This window comes from Lithobates pipiens, unplaced genomic scaffold, assembly GCF_037356315.1.
Source record: "Lithobates pipiens isolate NorthernLeopardFrog02 unplaced genomic scaffold, aLitPip1_a1.2 Scaffold_3, whole genome shotgun sequence".
In the NCBI taxonomy this organism is placed as follows: domain Eukaryota; kingdom Metazoa; phylum Chordata; class Amphibia; order Anura; family Ranidae; genus Lithobates; species Lithobates pipiens.
Genome location: NW_027507790.1, coordinates 275,874,104 through 275,893,689, shown reverse-complemented (window position 1 = coordinate 275,893,689; position 19,586 = coordinate 275,874,104). Strand labels below are relative to the sequence as shown.

The window sequence follows — 19,586 nt, the reverse complement described above, 5'->3', positions numbered from 1 at the left end:
AACGAGAGATACAATAAACAATCTCTAAACCACAAAAAAAAAATAATATATATAAAATTATAACTAATAGGTGACTGTATCACTTGTGCAATAAATATGAGGTATAGGTAAATGGTTCAAAAAATGATGATAGATTGCGAACAAATAAAGCAAAATTAACTAAAGATATATATGTACCATATAAGGCAAAAATGACTCAAGATATATAGGTAACGTGTATACAAATATTCCAACTGGCTACATAAATATAAAGTGCGATATTGAATTTTAGTCCTTAATCCAGTGTGCAAATATTGGTGCAAACGTGCAAAGGTGCTTCGCTGGAATACTATATATAGCTATCTTGGTATTATAGTGACACTGTGCCTTTAAGTGCAGAAATTAAATCAGATCTTCAGTGTCCTAGACACCCGTGGAAAAAATGGGTGATTACCTTACTGCTGTAAGGTATACAGCGTATAGCAGAGTAATCTTTAAGAGGAGGGGAGAGTCCCTTCAGCTCGGTTCAATCCTGGACTTTCATTCACTTTTAAGTGGAGCCAGGGGGATGAGGGGGGAGAGAGGGGTGGTAGTACTCCTTTTCTTCCTTTCCTTCACTGGGTGCCTCGGATTATATCATTCACGATATGTATTTAAAAGAGATAAACAGGCCCACCATAGTGTAGTATTTTGAATAGAAAAGGTATTTTTATTTAAATATTAAAAACACTCACATTTCTGTAGTATAAGCAAGCGTTGTATAAACGAGCGCCGAGCTCGTATCTCAATGCCTGAGCGTCTGTTTTGGTGTCTTCGTTAGCCTCGGGTCCTACGCGTTACGTCACGGCACGTGACTTCAACAGGGATGAGGCTTGTGGGAAATGTAGTAGATTTATATAGGCTCAGCTAATTGCATTTTACGGCGGCCATTTTATTGTGGATCACATAGGGGTGAATGGGGCGGCCATGTTCTTGTAGACTATGTATATAATGTCTATGGTGATCGTTGCTATTTCGTCGGTTAATTCGATCGGAAACTTCCTATTGTATTGAAATAAGCTTGGCCATGATGAGTATAACCGAACGGAGTTTGTGTTGTCCGCAGGGTATGTTCTGATGCTAGTGACTGACAATACGTAGTGGCATCAGCATGATTTGTAGTGTCAACAAAGTGTGTTTCAATTGCTGCTGAAGGGAAAAAAAATATGGGCAGTATATGTAATACTCATTACATGGTCAGACGTTATTTTTTATTTCATACTAAGAAGTGTGATGTGGGAGATACATATATGTGAATTAAATTACACACATATCTATATCTAAATCTAGATAATGACAGCCCCTATACCAGAGTATAGAGATGGAGGAAACGAATAAAAAAGATAAGAATAAGTAAAAAATGGATGAAAAAAATAGATAAAAAATTTTTTAATTTATTTTCTTTTAAAAAATATCTTAAAATTAGTATATTTAAAGAAAGGTTTTATATGTGAAAAGATGTTTTTTATTAAATAGGGAAAAAAACAATATTTGAAATGTCGGACCGATATGCGAACAATGGGTCATATGGAGAAATTTTATTTAATTTTTCTTAATAAATCATTTTCATGAATGTATATATAAAAAAACTTCTGTGTAAAAATGTGTATAAAAATATCTTTTATATCGAAGGAACTCCTATATATATATATGTAAAAAACCCATACGGATTACCTCAAAAAATTATGGAAAATAGATATAAAAATATAAAAATATATATAGAATATAAATAAATCTAAATCTCGAAAGTGTGTTCATTCATTTAGAATAATAAAATAGCTATATATAGTATTCCAGCGAAGCACCTTTGCATATTTGCACACTGGATTAAGGACTAAAATTCAATATCGCACTTTATATTTATGTAGCCAGTTGGAATATTTGTATACACGTTACCTATATATCTTGAGTCATTTTTGCCTTATATGGTAAATATATATCTTTAGTTAATTTTGCTTTATTTGTTCGCAATCTATCATCATTTTTTGAACCATTTACCTATACCTCATATTTATTGCACAAGTGATACAGTCACCTATTAGTTATAATTTTATATATATTTATTTATTTATTTATTTATTTATTTTTGTTTTTGTGGTTTAGAGATTGTTTATTGTATCTCTCGTTGTTTTAAAACTATTATGCATTTTAAACATACCGATTTAATTTATTGAATTAATTAATTTAAGATTATTCACTGATTGTTGCACTTTAATGCACTATATTGTTTATTGCTGGATATACAACTAATATTTTGGCAATACTGTGGTAATATACCAAAAAATATACTAGAGGTAGCGCAACACCATCCCCCTCCTTTCACAAACTACACAAATTTGGACACGAGTTTGGTCCATACGGTGTATGCAGCACCCATTACTTTGTATACATCACAAATTCCTTTTAGCGCAGGAGTACCCACCCTACACTATCCTCTAACTACAAACGCACACACCCCTGCTGCCATTATGGAAGTATTTTCCTTTATGGATAAAAGAAATATCAATCTTGCTGAGGTTTTTAGCACTACAGATCACTATATAAAAAATGGAGACATAGAAAGCCTAATGAGAAAATTAGGCCAGAACATGGAAAAACTAATCAGTCTTTGGTGGGATATTGTTACATTCGAACAATATCTTAAAGACAATCTGGTCCCCAGACGACTTAGGTGGGATATCCCACCTAATGACGGCCTGATGGATCAAGATTCAACAGAGGAATGGTTCAAATTTTTTAACGAGAAGGGACTCGAGTTAATACAATTTTTATTAAAAAGAAAACACAGAACAGAATAAATTAATAGAACAAAAAATAGGAGAAATAAAGAACGAACTCGAGATCCACAAGGAATCAGTAGAGTTCATAACACTAACTACGCAACTAAACAAAGATCTTGTTAAAAAGGATAAAGAGGTCCAAAACAGAAAAAGGAAAAAATACACTCGCGATACCAACGACTTTAAAAATGATCAAGTTTTCAAATGGCAAAGTAAACTCGGCCAACTTGACCCTATTTCTACTTACTCCACACCTGAAAAAATTGTACGGCCACAAAATACGATTGGACCTAAAGACACAGCCCCCAATCGGAATGTTACATACAAACCTATACCACCAAAAGAACAAACTAATGGGAAGAGAACTGAATCCCCTCGACAATTCAGAACCAATGATGGGAATACCAACCCCAAACACTCCACACCCCAACCTGAAAGAAGAGGGAACCAGCATAATCAATACAATCAAACACCACGAAATGGATGGAAGAAACCATATTGGAAAAACAATAAAAAACCTTACTATGGGACAAATTGGAACAGACCTCCATACGAACAGAGAGGACCCCCCTATGCCACACAAGGCCCCCAAACTAGAAATACTGCACCCTACTATGAGAATAATTACAGGGATAGAGACCACTGGGGCCCACCACAAATACATAATCGTCCATATGAACAAGGCCCACCACAAGCCTACAGTCGTCCATATGACCAATATCACATACCTACACATAACTACTACGCCCCACTACGAGATTACCCCGAAGAAGAAAGAGACGACAGATACTTCCAGACCTACTACCCAAACCCTGAGGACAACAGGGCTTTTTTAGGCAGAGGAGCAGAACACTACCCACCGAGACGGATGGAAGAACAGAGGGAAACAAGGAGGAGCCCAAAATATACGGAAGAACACAGAGAAACAAGAAGTCCAGGAAGAACAAAAGAGGCAGAAGAGGAGGAAAGAGAGAACAAAAGAAAAAGAGAATGAAGGGAGAAGGTATTTTTAACCTTAGTGGAATACCTTTGACAGCAGAAGAAATTGGCGTGCTTGACAAAGGCTTGAAATATGCCCCTACTAGGAATCTGGATAAATTCCAGACCTATATAGGTATTCAAAAATACGTTCGAAATCTCAATATTAAAAAATATATTGCAAGCAACCCAATTAAAACTCGAAGTACTACAATCAAACAAGGAATTATACACAGCACACTTAGGAACAGATCGGCTTTTAACCCCCAGATTAATAATAACAAATTTATAGATGTTTTTAAGAAAATGATAGTTGAAGATCTGAAATCATTAAAAATTAAGAAACAAGAAGAACCCAAATTTATGAGATGCGGCATTAAAAAACTAAGCAAAAGAAAAGACATTGTAATACGTCCCGCAGACAAGGGTGGAGGGATAGTGATCCTATCTAAAAAACAATACAACGATGGAATGGAGAATTTACTCAACGACAAAAATACCTATCTTAAACTTTTAAGCAATCCAGTGTTTAAATGTCGGAAAGAACTCGAACTTGTCGTACACCTTGGCTTAAAGAAAAATATTCTAAATAAAAAAGAAGCACAATACCTAGTCCCAGAGGCATGTCGCACACCTGTGATTTATGCACTCCCAAAAATACATAAAGATAAAGAGAATCCCCCCTACAGACCGATTGTCAATGGAATAGACTCTCTCACTGCAAGAATGGGGGCATATATCGATAACTTCTTGCAACCAACAGTAAAAAACACTAAGGCCTATCTAAGGGACACGAAACAGATACTACAAATTCTGGAGGACCTACCTAATTATAAAGAACCATTGATTTTAGCTACTGCTGATGTGGCATCACTTTATACAATTATCCAGCACCACCAAGCATGTGAAGCTACTAAATGGGGCTTGAGAAAACATTCAGAGCTACCATGCATACAAAGGAAATATTTAATCAAATGTTTGGATTTCTGTCTTAAGAATAGCTATTTTTGGCACAACAAGAATTACTACCACCAAAGAACGGGTGTAGCGATGGGGGCAAAATTTGCACCCAGTGTGGCTGGCCTATTCATGGCGAAGTGGGAAGACGAAACAGTGTTTACAAATACACCTACTGAACTATTAGTATACAAAAGATATATTGATGACATCTTTATTATATGGAAAGAGAGAGAAAGAAGACTTGACTAATTTCTTGGAAAAATTAAACGTAAATGATTGCAATATAACCCTCAATTGGGATATCAGCCAAAAGCAAGTGACCTTCCTAGACCTAGATGTCATACAAGATGATAATACCCTAAGCACTATAACGCACTTTAAAAACGTCGACAGGAATAGTTATCTTCCCATGACAAGCTGCCACCACCAGAATTGGTTATGGAACATACCAAAGGGACAACTACTAAGACTTAGGAGAAATTGTAGTAAAAAAGAAACATTCTTCAATCAAGCCAAAATAATAGGGAATAGATTCATAGAAACGGGCTATAAGACTAAGTATATTGAAGACAGAATCCATGAAGTGGGCGTTATTGACCGTAAAGAACTAATTAAAGATAAAAATAGTACAGACGTGAAACATAATAATATAGCCATTATTCTGGATTACAATGCACAATATAAAAAAGTTGAAAGCATTGTGAAGAAACATTGGCATATCCTACTGAATGACATACACCTTAAATCCATTCTTCCGCCTGTACCCAAATTTATCTACAAACGTGCCCCGACATTAAGAGACAGAATAATAAAAAATATACCAGATCCTCCAACCAAAAGCTTCACCTTTTTTACAGAGAAAGGTTTTTATCCGTGCAAACGTTGTTTTGCATGTGTCAAAACAAAAAAGCCAGCACAAAAAATATTTGAGTTCACGTCCACGAGTACTGGAAATACACATGAGATTAATGATTTTATCAGCTGCAACTCTGAAGGCGCAGTATATGCGCTGGAATGCAGTTGCGGCTTGCAATATATCGGTCGCACAAAAAGAACCCTCAGAATTAGAATCAAAGAACACATACAAAATATTATAAAAGGCTTTGACAAGCACAGTGTTTCTAAACATCATAATAAGGATCCCTCACACCTGAAATTCTGGGGCATTGAGCCGTATAAGAGACACTGGCGAGGTGGACACAAGGTTAGGACCCTCAGCCAGATAGAGTCAAAATGGATCTTCACCATGGACACATTCACCCCTCGAGGGTTAAACATTGAATTTGATCTTAACTGTTTTATAAATGATTTTTAATGTGTGGAATTAATTTTTCCTTGTTGTTGTTTGCTTAGACCTCCCTTGCCTGAACGTCTCTTTCGGAGTCTGTCTTACCAAACATATACTTCTACTCTTGAAAAATTATTTTATTATTCTAAATGAATGAACACACTTTCGAGATTTAGATTTATTTATATTCTATATATATTTTTATATTTTTATATCTATTTTCCATAATTTTTTGAGGTAATCCGTATGGGTTTTTTACATATATATATAGGAGTTCCTTCGATATAAAAGATATTTTTATACACATTTTTACACAGAAGTGTTTTTATATATACATTCATGAAAATGATTTATTAAGAAAAATTAAATAAAATTTCTCCATATGACCCATTGTTCGCATATCGGTCCGACATTTCAAATATTGTTTTTTTCCCTATTAAATAAAAACCATCTTTTCACATTTAAAACCTTTCTTTAAATATACTAATTTTAAGATATTTTTTAAAAGAAAATAAATTTAAAAATTTTTTTATCTATTTTTTTCATCCATTTTTTACTTATTCTTATCTTTTTTATTCGTTTCCTCCATCTCTATACTCTGGTATAGGGGCTGTCATTATCTAGATTTAGATATAGATATGTGTGTAATTTAATTCACATATATGTATCTCCCACATCACACTTCTTAATATGAAATAAAAAATAACGTCTGACCATGTAATGAGTATTACATATACTGCCCATATTTTTTTTCCCTTCAGCAGCAATTGAAACACACTTTGCTGACACTACAAATCATGCTGATGCCACTACGTATTGTCAGTCACTAGCATCAGAACATACCCTGCGGACAACACAAACTCCGTTCGGTTATACTCATCATGGCCAAGCTTATTTCAATACAATTGGAAGTTTCCGATCGAATTAACCGACGAAATAGCAACGATCACCATAGACATTATATACATAGTCTACAAGAACATGGCCGCCCCATTCACCCCTATGTGATCCACAATAAAATGGCCGCCGTAAAATGCAATTAGCTGAGCCTATATAAATCTACTACATTTCCCACAAGCCTCATCCCTGTTGAAGTCACGTGCCGTGACGTAACGCGTAGGACCCGAGGCTAACGAAGACACCAAAACAGACGCTCAGGCATTGAGATACGAGCTCGGCGCTCGTTTATACAACGCTTGCTTATACTACAGAAATGTGAGTGTTTTTAATATTTAAATAAAAATACCTTTTCCATTCAAAATACTACACTATGGTGGGCCTGTTTATCTCTTTTAAATACATATCGTGAATGATATAATCCGAGGCACCCAGTGAAGGAAAGGAAGAAAAGGAGTACTACCACCCCTCTCCCCCCCCTCATCCCCCTGGCTCCACTTAAAAGTGAATGAAAGTCCAGGATTGAACCGAGCTGAAGGGACTCTCCCCTCCTCTTAAAGATTACTCTGCTATACGCTGTATACCTTACAGCAGTAAGGTAATCACCCATTTTTTCCACGGGTGTCTAGGACACTGAAGATCTGATTTAATTTCTGCACTTAAAGGCACAGTGTCACTATAATACCAAGATAGCTATATATAGTATTCCAGCGAAGCACCTTTGCACGTTTGCACCAATATTTGCACACTGGATTAAGGACTAAAATTCAATATCGCACTTTATATTTATGTAGCCAGTTGGAATATTTGTATACACATTACCTATATATCTTGAGTCATTTTTGCCTTATATGGTACATATATATCTTTAGTTAATTTTGCTTTATTTGTTCGCAATCTATCATCATTTTTTGAACCATTTACCTATACCTCATATTTATTGCACAAGTGATACAGTCACCTATTAGTTATAATTTTATATATATATATATATTTTTTTTTTTTTTTGTGGTTTAGAGATTGTTTATTGTATCTCTCGTTGTTTTAAAACTATTATGCGTTTTAAACATACCGATTTAATTTATTGAATTAATTAATTTAAGATTTTTCACTGATTGTTGCACTTTAATGCACTATATTGTTTATTGCTGGATATACAACTAATATTTTGGCAATACTGTGGTAATATACCAAAAAATATACTAGAGGTAGCGCAACACCATCCCCCTCCTTTCACAAAGTTTCCATGGAGTGCTGCGAGCGAAAGCCAGACTGTAATGAGTCAAGAAGGTTATTTTCACTGAGGTAGGAGCTAAGACGGTTGTAGACTAAACGTTCTAGAAGTTTAGAGGGGAATGGGAGCAATGAGATGGGTCTTAAGTTGTTTAGATTGGTGGGGTTCAGTGAGGGCTTTTTAAGTATGGGAGTGATCTGTGCATGCTTTATAGGGAAGGGGAAGGTGCCACTAGAGAGGGAGAGATTGAACCTCTTCAGTAGTACTCAATTCAAAAGAGGAGAGTGTTGAATCTGCTGTTAGGCCAGGTATGTTGGGTGGGGAAGATGTACGCACAGTGGAGGTGTCCTCTCGATTTTGCATCAATCTTGTCTTCGAAGTGATTGGCAATCTCTTGGGCAGTGAGTGAGTTAGTGGGTAGAGGTGGTGGGGGACGAAGCAGAGACTTAAAGGCTGAGAAGAGCCGACGGGGACTGGATGACAAAATATTAATAAGAGAAACAAAGTTTGGCAGCATGGAGGCAGGAATTGTATTTTAGAAGGGCAGATCTATATATGGTGAAGTTTTGCAGGCATTTGGTTTTACGCCACAGTCGTTCAAGAGCGCAACAATGTCTCTTGAGATTTCTAGTGTTGTCAGTTTGCCAGGGTTGTAATGGGCGGGGCGTGATTATATGTCTGGTTAGAGGAGCAAGTGCAGTTAGTGATGATGAGAGCGAACTGTTGTAGACAGAGGTAGCCAGGTCAGGACAGGACAGGGGAGAGATTATGACATATAGGTGGTCAGTAGCAGAATAGAGAAGAGAAGGGTTAAGGTGGCGAAGGCTCCTACAAGTGATTGTTTGCTGTTTGGAGGGATGGGTGGATGGAGGCAAGGATACAGTGAAAGTAATGAGGTTGCGATCAGAGAGAGGAAAGGGGGTGTTGGTGAGGGTTGCAGAGATGGGAGAATACAATGTCAAGGGTATTACCATTGGAGTGAGTGGAAGTATGTGTCCATTGTGTTAGGTTAAAAGATGAGGTTAAGTCGAGAAGTTGAGCTGTAGTTGGGCTGTTAACATTGACAGGAATGTTGAAGTCACCAAGAATCATAGTGGGTATTTCAGAGGAGAGAAATTAGGGTAGCCAGGCAGCAAAGTCATCAAGAAAGTGCCACACCAGTCCAGGAGGCCGATAAATTGCTGCAATCCTCAGAGAAATAGGAGAAAACAGACGAATACAGTGCATCTCAAAAGAAGAGAGGGGAAGAGAGGAAGGGATAGGAAGGAATTGGAAGGTGCTTTGTGGGGATATAAGGAATCCAACTCCACCTCCTTTCTGTCCGTTGGGTCTGGGGGAGTGAGTCCAATGGAGGCCACCATGGGAGAGGGCAGCAGGGGAAGCTGAGTCCAAATTTTGAAGCCAGGTTTCGGTTATGGGAAGTATGTTAAAGCCATGAGAGATGAAGAGGTCATGTACAGATGTTAGGTTGTTACAGATGGAGCAGGAATTTCAAAGGGCGCACGAGATAGGTGGGCTGCTTTGAGGAAGCAGGGGGATAGAAACTAAATGAAGTGAATTACGGTGGTTGCCAGAGAGGGAGGGGTATTGGAGATGTGGCTTGCAGTTTGAAAATGGTGGACTAGGATTAGGAGAAATGACACCTGAGACAAGGACAAGGAGCAGGGTGAGGAAGGCAAGATGGGAGTGGGATGTGCATGAGCACACATGGCTAGAGGCCCTGGTGTTTATGCCAGCATGTGGGTGCAGCAAATGCAGGAGATGATGGCTGCAGTAGTAGGGAGAGGGTAGGAGTGAGGGTGATATGTGCATGCTGCAGGGTAGAGAGGAGGGGTAGAGTAAGGATAGTTTGAGGATAGAAGACACTGATGTGAGAAGGAAGAGAATGAGGAGCATGTTAGTGGATAGAGTGGGAATCTGACTTGATATAAAATAAATGTCAAATGCTGGTTTGATTGCTGACTTGCAGAGGTCTTGTTGTATCTTCATTCAGCTTTAGTTATCCTGCTTTCGTTGAACTGCGTCATGGAAACTGCGCATCACTCGTGACAGAGCCATGATGTCTGCGCCTTGCCCCTGTCTATGCCACCCCATAGGCTGCTTTAAATTTATATATGTTTAGGGTTCTTGTCCTGCTGGAAGGTGAACCTCCGCCCCAGTCTCAAGTCTTTTGCAGATTCTAATGCACACGATCAGACTATCCAGCGGACAATTCGACCGTGTGTGGGCTCCAGCAGAATTTTTCTTCCCAAAAGTCCAGCGGACTTTGAAAGAAGTCTTGACTCAAAATTGTCCGCCGGACTCGGCATTCCAGTGGACAATCCGCTTGTCTGTGTGCTAGTCCGCCGGACTCTCCAAATGAACGGACTAGCCCACACACAGGCTAAAGTCCATTCATTTTGAACGTGACTTCAGGTACATCAGGATAAGCGAAGGAAGTCAATGTCGCCGCTTCCATCTGTGAGATTGACACTTCGCGAACCCCGTCGCCTGATATGGGTTTTAAGGGTAAGAAGACGGTGGTGGCGGCGAAAGCAACAGTGACGACGACGAACGAGAAGACCGGGCCAACGCTAGTAAAAGAGCTGGAAGAAGATAGTGGAGGAGCCAGGCAGAAGAACCGTAGAGTGGAAGAAGAGGCCGGAAAGCGTAGAGAAGTCAGACGAAGACCCCCGAAGTCGGAATAAGACCCCCGGATGGTGACAACGACGAAGGAGAAAGCCGGGCTCCTCCGCTAGTAAAAGAGCGGTAAAGAAGAAGATAGTGGAGGAGTCTGGGCGAGAAGACCCCCGAAGTCGGAAGAAGACCCCTGGAGCTGCCTAATAAACTACTTTAAAAACCTGTGTAGTGTGTTTTTTTCTTGACACTTTTTCCTTCAGGTGAATGGGTAGGGGTACGATGTACCCCATACTCATTCACATAGGGTGGGGGGCCGGGATCTGGGGGGCCCCTTATTAAAGGGGGCTCCCGGATTCCGATAAGACCCCCGCCTGCAGGCCCTGAAAACCAACAGCCAGGGTTATCAAGAAGAGGCCCTTGTCCTCATCAACATGGGGACAAGGTGCTTTGGGGTGGGGGGGCCGCAGGTTACCCCCCTTCCCCAAAGCACCCACCCCCCATGTTGAGGGCATGCAGCCTGGTACGATTCAGGAGGGGGGCGCTCGCTTGTCCCCACCCCCTTTCCTGACCGGCCGGGCTGCGTGCTCAGATAAGGGTCTGGTGTGGACTTTGGGGGGACCCCCACACTGGTTTTCGGTGTAGGGGTTACCCTTAAAACCCATACCAGGCAACGGGACTCACAAGGTGTCAATCTTGCCGATGGAAGAGGCGAGATTCACTTCCTTCTCCTCTGCCAAAAGTGCGGCGGATTGTCTGCTGGAGAAGTCCGTTCATGTGTGGGCATGTCCGCTCATTCGGATAGTCCGATCGTGTGTGTACGGGGCATAACAGGTTTTCTTCTAAGATTGTCCTGTATTTGGCTCCATCCATCTTCCCATCAACTCTGACCAGCTTCCCTGTCCCTTCTGAAGAAAAGCATCCCCACAACATGATGCTGCCACCACCATGTTTCACGGTGGGGATGATGTGTTCAGGGTGATGTGCAGTGTTAGTTTTCCACCACACATAGCGTTTTGCTTTTTGGTCAAAAAGTTCAATTTTGGTCTCATCTGATCAGAGCACCTTCTTCCACATGTTTTCTGTGTCCCCCACATGACTTCTCACAAACTGCAAATAGGACTCCATATAACTTTCTTTCAACAATGGCTTTTTTCTTGCCACTCCTCCATAAAGGCCAGATTTGTGAAGTGCACAACTAATAGTTGTCCTGTGGACAGATTCACCTACCTGAGCTGAGGATCTCTGCAGCTCCTCCAGAGTTACCATGGGCCACTTAGCTGCTACTCTGATGAATGCTCTTCTTGCCCGGCCTGTCAGTTTAGGTGGACGGCCATGTCTTGGTAGATTTACAGTTGTGCCATACTCTTTCCATTTCTGGATGATTAATTGAACAGAGCTCTGTGAGATATTCAAAGCTTATGATATTTTTTTTATATCTTAACCCTGCTTTAAACTTCTCCACAACATTTTCCCTGACCTGTCTGATGTGTTCATTGGCCTTGATGATGCTATTTGTTCATTAAGGTTCTCTAACAAATTTCTGAGGGCTTCACAGAACAGCTGTTTTTGTACTGAGATTAAATTACACACAGGTGGATTCTATTTGGTTTCATTGGTTCCACTTGATTTTAGTTGCAAACCATGTATAATTTCCCTTTCACTTCACAATTATGAGCCACTTTGTGTTCGTCTATCACATAAAATTCCAATAAAACACATTTACGCTTTTAGTTGTGACATGACAAAATGTGGAAGGCACTGTATATAAAGAAAAAAAAGAAAAAATCTCTATGATTTCAATTCCAAGTACTACTTTTTTTTATTAGAACATAAAAAATATGATAAAGAGACCTTGTTCCATCATTTATAAATAATAATTTATTGCATTTCTTGTTTTTTCATTGTCTGAATAATAACATCCCATTGAAATATTTCCCAACATGTCAACCAGGTCAGTTATCGAGTCACTGACACTCGCCTGAGTGATGGAAAACTGTATCCAACTTTATTCCACATGACACCAGACAATCGGATCCGTTATGCAGTTATTATAAAATTGTTGAAGTATTTTGGGTGGAACTGGGTTGGAATAATACTATCAGATGATGGCAGCAGTGATGAGGAGTCCCAAGAACTGAGTAAAATATTGAGCCAACATGGAATCTGCATAGATTATATCATTAAACTGACACTAAATATTGCACGTGATATTGAAGGATTGATGAAAATGAGTAAATCAAAAGCTAAAGTTGTCATAGCGTGTGAAAATTTCACATCACACTTTTATTTCTTTTCTCAGCTCATTCCCTCTGCTTTAGAAAATATTACATTTATTTTCCCGCCTTCATGGAAGCTAAGTAGTAAAGAATTTGAGGACGTAACAGCAATCAATTGCAGCTTCATATTTGTGTGGGCACAAAAAATATACGTACAATTCCATAATCCCGAATATGGTGTCAGCTTCTCCCGCTGCCTCACTGACCCAATACTGGAAGATATTTGGATTTCTTTGTTTTCATGCCTTTCCCCTCACTCACGGAAAAATGACTTTTTTAATTTGTTATATAACATTTCTGCAAAACCTTGTAGAGGTGTAAAATATTGGAGGGCATTTGATGATTATACAACTCTGCCTTTCTATGCATACAGGGCTGTAAATGTTCTGGCCAATGCTCTACACTGGATGTACATGAAGAAAAATAAATCTGAACACAATGGATTCCAGCACAGAGTAAGTTGGATAATAAGTGTTTATATTACTATATTTTCTCCTTCCCGGTCCCCCCCATGACTTTACCCTTAAGATCAACAACTCAACCATTGATCCCTCCACACATGTCAGGGTCCTGGGTGTAATCCTTGACTCTGACCTCTCCTTCAGCCCCCATATCCAATCACTGGCTAAATCCTGCTGCCTTAACCTCCGCAACATCTCCAGAATTTGACCCTTCCTGACTAATGACACCACAAAGCAACTTATTTACTCCTTGATTATTTCCCGCCTTGACTACTGCAACTCTCTCCTTAATGGCCTACCCTTACATAGGCTATCCCCCCTTCAGTCTATTATGAATGCTGCTGCTAGTCTAATACACCTCACTAACTAATCCGTGCCTGCAGCTCTTCTCTGCCAATCCCTTCATTGGCTTCCCCTACCCCACCTTATAAAATTCAAAATGCTAACCACAACATACAAGGCCATCCACAACATCGCCCCAGCTACATCACCAAGCTCATCTGCAGATATCACCCAAATTGTCCCCTCTGCTCCTCCCAGGACCTTCTGCTCTCTAGCTCCCTTGTTACCTCCTCTCATGCTCACCTTCAGAACTTCTCCAGAGCCTCTCCCATCCTCTGGAACTCCCTGCCCCGGTATGTCCAATTAGCCCTTAAGCTGTCTAACTTCAGGAGATCCCTGAAAACTCACTTATTAAGGAAAGCCTATCCCACACCCACCTATCAACTGTCCCTGAGCCACCCCCATCAAATCATTCCCCACATCTATTAGCTTTTGTACCACCATCGTCTCCCTTTTAGAATGTAAGCTCTACGAGCCGGGCCCTCCTGTCCCTTCTGTGTTGAACTGTACTGTAATTGTGCTGTCCCCCCTCTACATTGTAAGGTGCTCCATAAACTGTTGGCGCTATATAAATCATGTATAACAATAATAATAATAATAATAATAATAATAATAGTAATAATTATTATTATGATCCTATCCTATAATATATAATAATTATGTGAATGGACAGCTATCTCCAACCTTCCTCTAATTCCCTGGGCAATCAGGAAAACATCAACCCCCTCCCCCCCAAAAAAAAAAAATCTTTTATTTCTCTATACAGGTTTTAAATATAGATAAATAAATAAAATAGTTTTTTTTTTATGTGGGAAGAATTGATAGTATTTTACTAATTGCTTTGCTTATGCCATCTTAAGAGACGCATTCAAAATGGTTCATATTCCTATTTCACATATTTTAGCTGTGTTGTATATATTTATATGCATTTATATTCTGTATATTTATATCATGCATACAGTATCTCACAAAAGTGAGTACACCCCTCACATTTTTGAAAATATTTTGTTATAACTTTCACATGACAACACTGGGAGGAGTCTAGCAATGGCTGCATGCCGTGAGGATCGCATGATCCCTCTCCCTGCTTGTACAGATATGGAAGACAAAGGCTGTTGATCCCCCCCTTGGGTTTTACCAGCTTACCCACACTCATTCCTCTGACACTCTCTGGTCGACGATCCTTCCCCCCCTTGGAGGGCTCTGTCCTGGTGTGGATGTGGCACGCTGTAAGCCGGTGTGCCGGCGGAGGACATGAGGGGGCTGGAGGAGTCTCTCTACCTGGCACCGCTAGCCAGGCAGCGTGTTGCTGGAGCGGTGTGGTGTGGTGCTTGGCCACTAGAGGGAGCAATGATTGGATGTCGGAAAGGCGGTCTGAGACTGCAGGAAGGGACGAGGAGTCCCAAAGGAAGTCAAATAAAGCTGAGCTGGACTGACCGACAGGAGCGAGGATGAGAGACACTCCCCCCCCGGACTCGAGATAAGTAAAACTTATATTAAAACCTTGTTATAGTTCAAATAAATTAAGAGTGAAAAGGACTGTAAAGTATTGAGAAAGGTAACAGCTGGGATTAAAGAAAAGTGTGCTTGTTAATCTGTGGATTTATCCTGGGATTCTGAAAAATAACTGTGTACATAAGGAAAGAAATGAAAACAAGCAGATAAAGGAGGAGAAACATACATTTAAATAACACATAAAATATTATATTCTATTAAATTGATACCCTTGTCTGGTCCATCGTTAAGGTCATTAAGGTGGTAGATTACAGTTGATTGCTCTGTTGGAACTTTTTTTTTTGTGTTTTTTTTTCTTCTCTGTCTGTGTGGTTTTTTTTTTCCCTTGAAGGGAAGGGAAAAGCATAAAAGCAAAGGGTCGGAGACTATACCCTAAGGTACCGCCTTTTTCCAGCGTATATAGAGAAACATATAGGAAATATGCAGAAATAAGGGGAAGGAAGGGAAAACAAAAAAAAAGACAAAAAAGAGAAAAGTAAAATAAATATATACTTATTTTTGAATAATTACACCCTATGTTACATCTTATGAGGTGCTGCACCAATCCAGCCCATACAGTCTTAATTCAACCCATTGTTAAAGTCGCAGACCACAGTTACAGTCGATCTCCTTGCCGGAATTTTTTGTTTTTTGTTTGTGCTGTTTCCTCTCTCCTTGTTATTAATGCGGGGTGAAACGGCAAGAAGCGGTGGAGCGGTTGCTAAATCACCGCAGCCTAGTTTAAGCCCTGGCCCCATGAAAAAGTATTTAATGCAAGGAGATGGAGAGGAAGAAAGACAACAGAGCATAAAAGGGCGACAAACGGAGTATAAAGATAAAAAGGAGAAGAAGGACAAGAAGGGTCAGAATAAGATAGCAGTGGAAATTAGCCTACTTTCAGAATCCAGAATAGAGAAGGATATGGAATTGGAAGTAAATGGAGGAGACAGAAAGATGGAGGAACAAAAGGCTGTCCAATTACCAACAAAATCTGATATGGAAAAAATGTTTGCTGCGCTGGAAAATTCATTAAAGGCAGAAATGGCAACAATTCATAAAGACATGGGACATATGCTCTCAAGAGTTGAAGAAGTCGAGCTAAAAATGGAGTCCCACCTAAGAACAATAAAAGAACTGAGGGGAGAAATAAACATATTAAAAAAGGAACAGCCGGAACAAGCATTCAGAATGGAAGACCAAGAAAATAGGGCCCAAAGGGAAAAACCTGAGAATCAGAGGCCTTCCTGAATCTACTCAAGAAGAAAATCTAGTTCAAATAAAAAATAAGATTTTTAACCCTATCCTGGAAAAGGAAGAGACTAATTTAATAAAAATAGAAAGAGTACATAGATTAAGAAGACCACAAGGGCTCCCAATGGAAATTCCAAGAGATATAATTGTTTGATTTAAAAACTGGAAAGATAAAGATCAAATGTGGAGGAAAATTAGGAAAAAGTCACTGATTAAATATGAGGAAAAACCGATACAACTTTTTCAGGACTTATCGCAAGAAACCCTGAGAAGAAGAAGGATGTTAAAACCTCTATTGAAAACTTTACAAGACCAGGAAATTCAATATAATTGAAAAAGAGAAAAAAAGAGAAAAAGAAGAATGTCCTCTGCAGTGGGGTTTTCTGGCAGCAAAGCAATGTCTGTAATGAAGGTAGAAAACTACTAAGTAAAAGGGGAATTTTATAAATGTTTATTGTTCCATAAAAAGTATAAATGACACAGTAGTCAAAAAATGAACTCCACTGGACAATTAGAAAGACATGGTATAAGATTTAGATATACATATATAGACAAAGAAATTTTATCACATGAACACTGTACAATTGTAGAAACAGTGGAGATGTGACCCTAACGCGTTTCGACCCCCATTCGGGGTCTTCTTCAGAGGGATTGTTTATCATAGAAAAAAAAACATTATGAATATATATACAGAAAATTATTTATTTCCGTATACTGTAAATAGTTAAATAAATATAAATATAAGTATTTAGAATCACAACATAATATAGTTACCAATTGATGCACATCCAAAAAAGTAAGGGAACAGATTTCACAGTGGGGATCCTCCTCAAAGGGTAAAAATGATGGGGACCACTTGTCTCTCCCCCTACATGTGTGTGCCAGGGGTCATAGTATTACCAACTGTCGCCGTATGCCAGGCAAAAAGGAGAAGGGGCGGAGTCCGGTGGTGCAGCTTGCGAGAGATCACACTATTTACTCCCCTCCAGTGTAATCCACGAGAGGGGGTGCAGGCATAAGCGGCCGAGAAATGGAAAAGACGCACCTGCAGCAAGATTCAATGTAGACATACAGTCAGCGCTGCCCACTCCATGGTTCAAGGAGTGAGCCCTTCGACTATAATATATGCATATAGTTAAAGCTTGAAGTTTGTGCCAGAAAGTCTAATAGTATGCATGCAAACGGGGGTAGTATCCCGTAATGCCCATATAAGAAGGGGGGAAAAGTGGAAAGGGGGGAAGGAAAAAGAAAGGCACCACAATCGAGCCACCCCAAAACACCACAGGGTACAGAACAATGTGAGTAAAAAAGAAACAAGATCAAGAAACAAAAAAAAAAAACAGATGCTGTGAGAAAAGATGAGAAAAGGAAAACCAGTGCATGTATTAGCTAAATGTGGCTAAAGGTGCTCAGGGTAAAGATTTTTACCTGAATTAATCACTAGGTGAGTGAGGACTCCTTGAAAGTCAAAACGAGGGGAAAGCGTAGAAAAAAAGGGAGTGGTAACAATGACCCAATCCACATAGGTCATAAAAACAACAACCCTGCACACGTACACGATCCAATGGGGCAAAAAAGTCCTAATCTGTGAATGAGTGTGAATAGTAGACATGAGTGTCTTAACCTCAAGTATACCCCAAATGCATACCAAAATAGGAAAGGCAACTTACCACATGTGCGTTGAGCGGTCAACAAGGTAATTTCCTACAGAGATAGAAATAGGCATCCCTCCATGTCAGAGGGGTATATATATAGTGTGACCGCCTCCTAACTGCGCGTGCGCCAAAGATTCCGCCACCGGCAGGGCCCGCCAATCCATTGGCCTATTGCTAATCAGCACTGCGTGGTCGCCATTGCGGCAGACCACATGTGATCCCCCGGCGTTCCGGAAGGACATGATCTGCCCCGTAATGATGTCAGCCCCGTCGCACAAGCGTGACGGCCGCACGTCACGCGCACCCACGGATTCCGTGTGTGCGCTGTGAGGTGCGGCGTCCGGGGATGTTCTGGGACGCCGCCGGCAGGGAGACATTCCCCAATCAGGCGGGCGGTACCTGCCTGCTTCGCTCACACATGGGGACATAGGGGAGGAGCCCGTGTGCACAAGGGCCCCCCCCTCCCCCTGCCGGGAAGCCGCACCAGAGGAGTCCACCCATCCTGGGACGGCGGCAGTGTTGTATGTCCCTCAAGAATGAAGGCAATGTTGTATGTCCCTCAAGAATGAGGGCAACTGCTTTCTTAATATTCTCTATTGTGTCCTTCCGGAGATGAATCCCTTTAGGAAGGGGGCAAAAGAAATTGCTTCATTCAGCCCAGGATAAGAGGTGGCATTTAGTTTGAATATCCATCTCTGCTCGTGTTGGAGCAATATCTTGTTCCAGTCCCCACCCCGATCTGGGATGTGTATGCGATCAAGTACAGCAAAGGATACAGTAGGCATTTTGTAATTGTGTATGGCAACCACGTGTCGCCCAGTGGGTTAGTAGTGGTTGCCAATATCCATGCTGTAAATGTGCTTGGCTATCTGTCGGTGAGGTTCCAATTTGGTTTTCCCGACGTAGAAAGCCCCACATTCGCATTCCATAAAATACACAACCCCCCGTGTTTGACAGTTGGCAAAATGTGCAGGACGAAACGTCGCACCATTAGGTAGGCGAAAAGCTTTGTCTCGTCTAATATATCTGCAGGAAGAACAGTGACCACAGGAAAAAGAGCCAAAGGCCGAACAATGTCCGGCTCTCTTTACTTCATTTTTATACTCGCTTTGAACCAACTTGTCATGGAGTGAAGTGGCACGTTTATAGGTAATTGACGGGTGTGCTGGAATGAGATTTACAATCTTTGGGTCGTCCCTTAGGATCGACCAATGTTTTTGAATGATGTTTCGAATGGCAATATGTTGTTTAGAAAAGCGGAGGATGATCCTGGCTACCTCAGAGCCAGAGCCGTCTCTCGCCTCTTTGGGGAGCAACAGGTCCAGGCGAGACT

At 40.3% G+C, this 19,586-nt stretch overlaps 1 protein-coding gene across 1 annotated transcript in view; it reads left to right on the top strand.

The window, feature by feature from the left end:
- Nucleotides 1–15,744, top strand: part of LOC143941276 (taste receptor type 1 member 3-like) — a 52,637-nt gene extending 36,893 nt beyond the window's left edge. Inside the window, exons 3-4 of the mRNA XM_077463313.1 lie at nt 12,726–13,505; nt 15,700–15,744. Of these exons, the coding sequence (XP_077319439.1) occupies nt 12,726–13,505; nt 15,700–15,744 (825 nt within the window). The remainder of the gene's footprint in view (nt 1–12,725; nt 13,506–15,699) is intronic.
- Nucleotides 15,745–19,586: the final 3,842 nt, after the last annotated feature.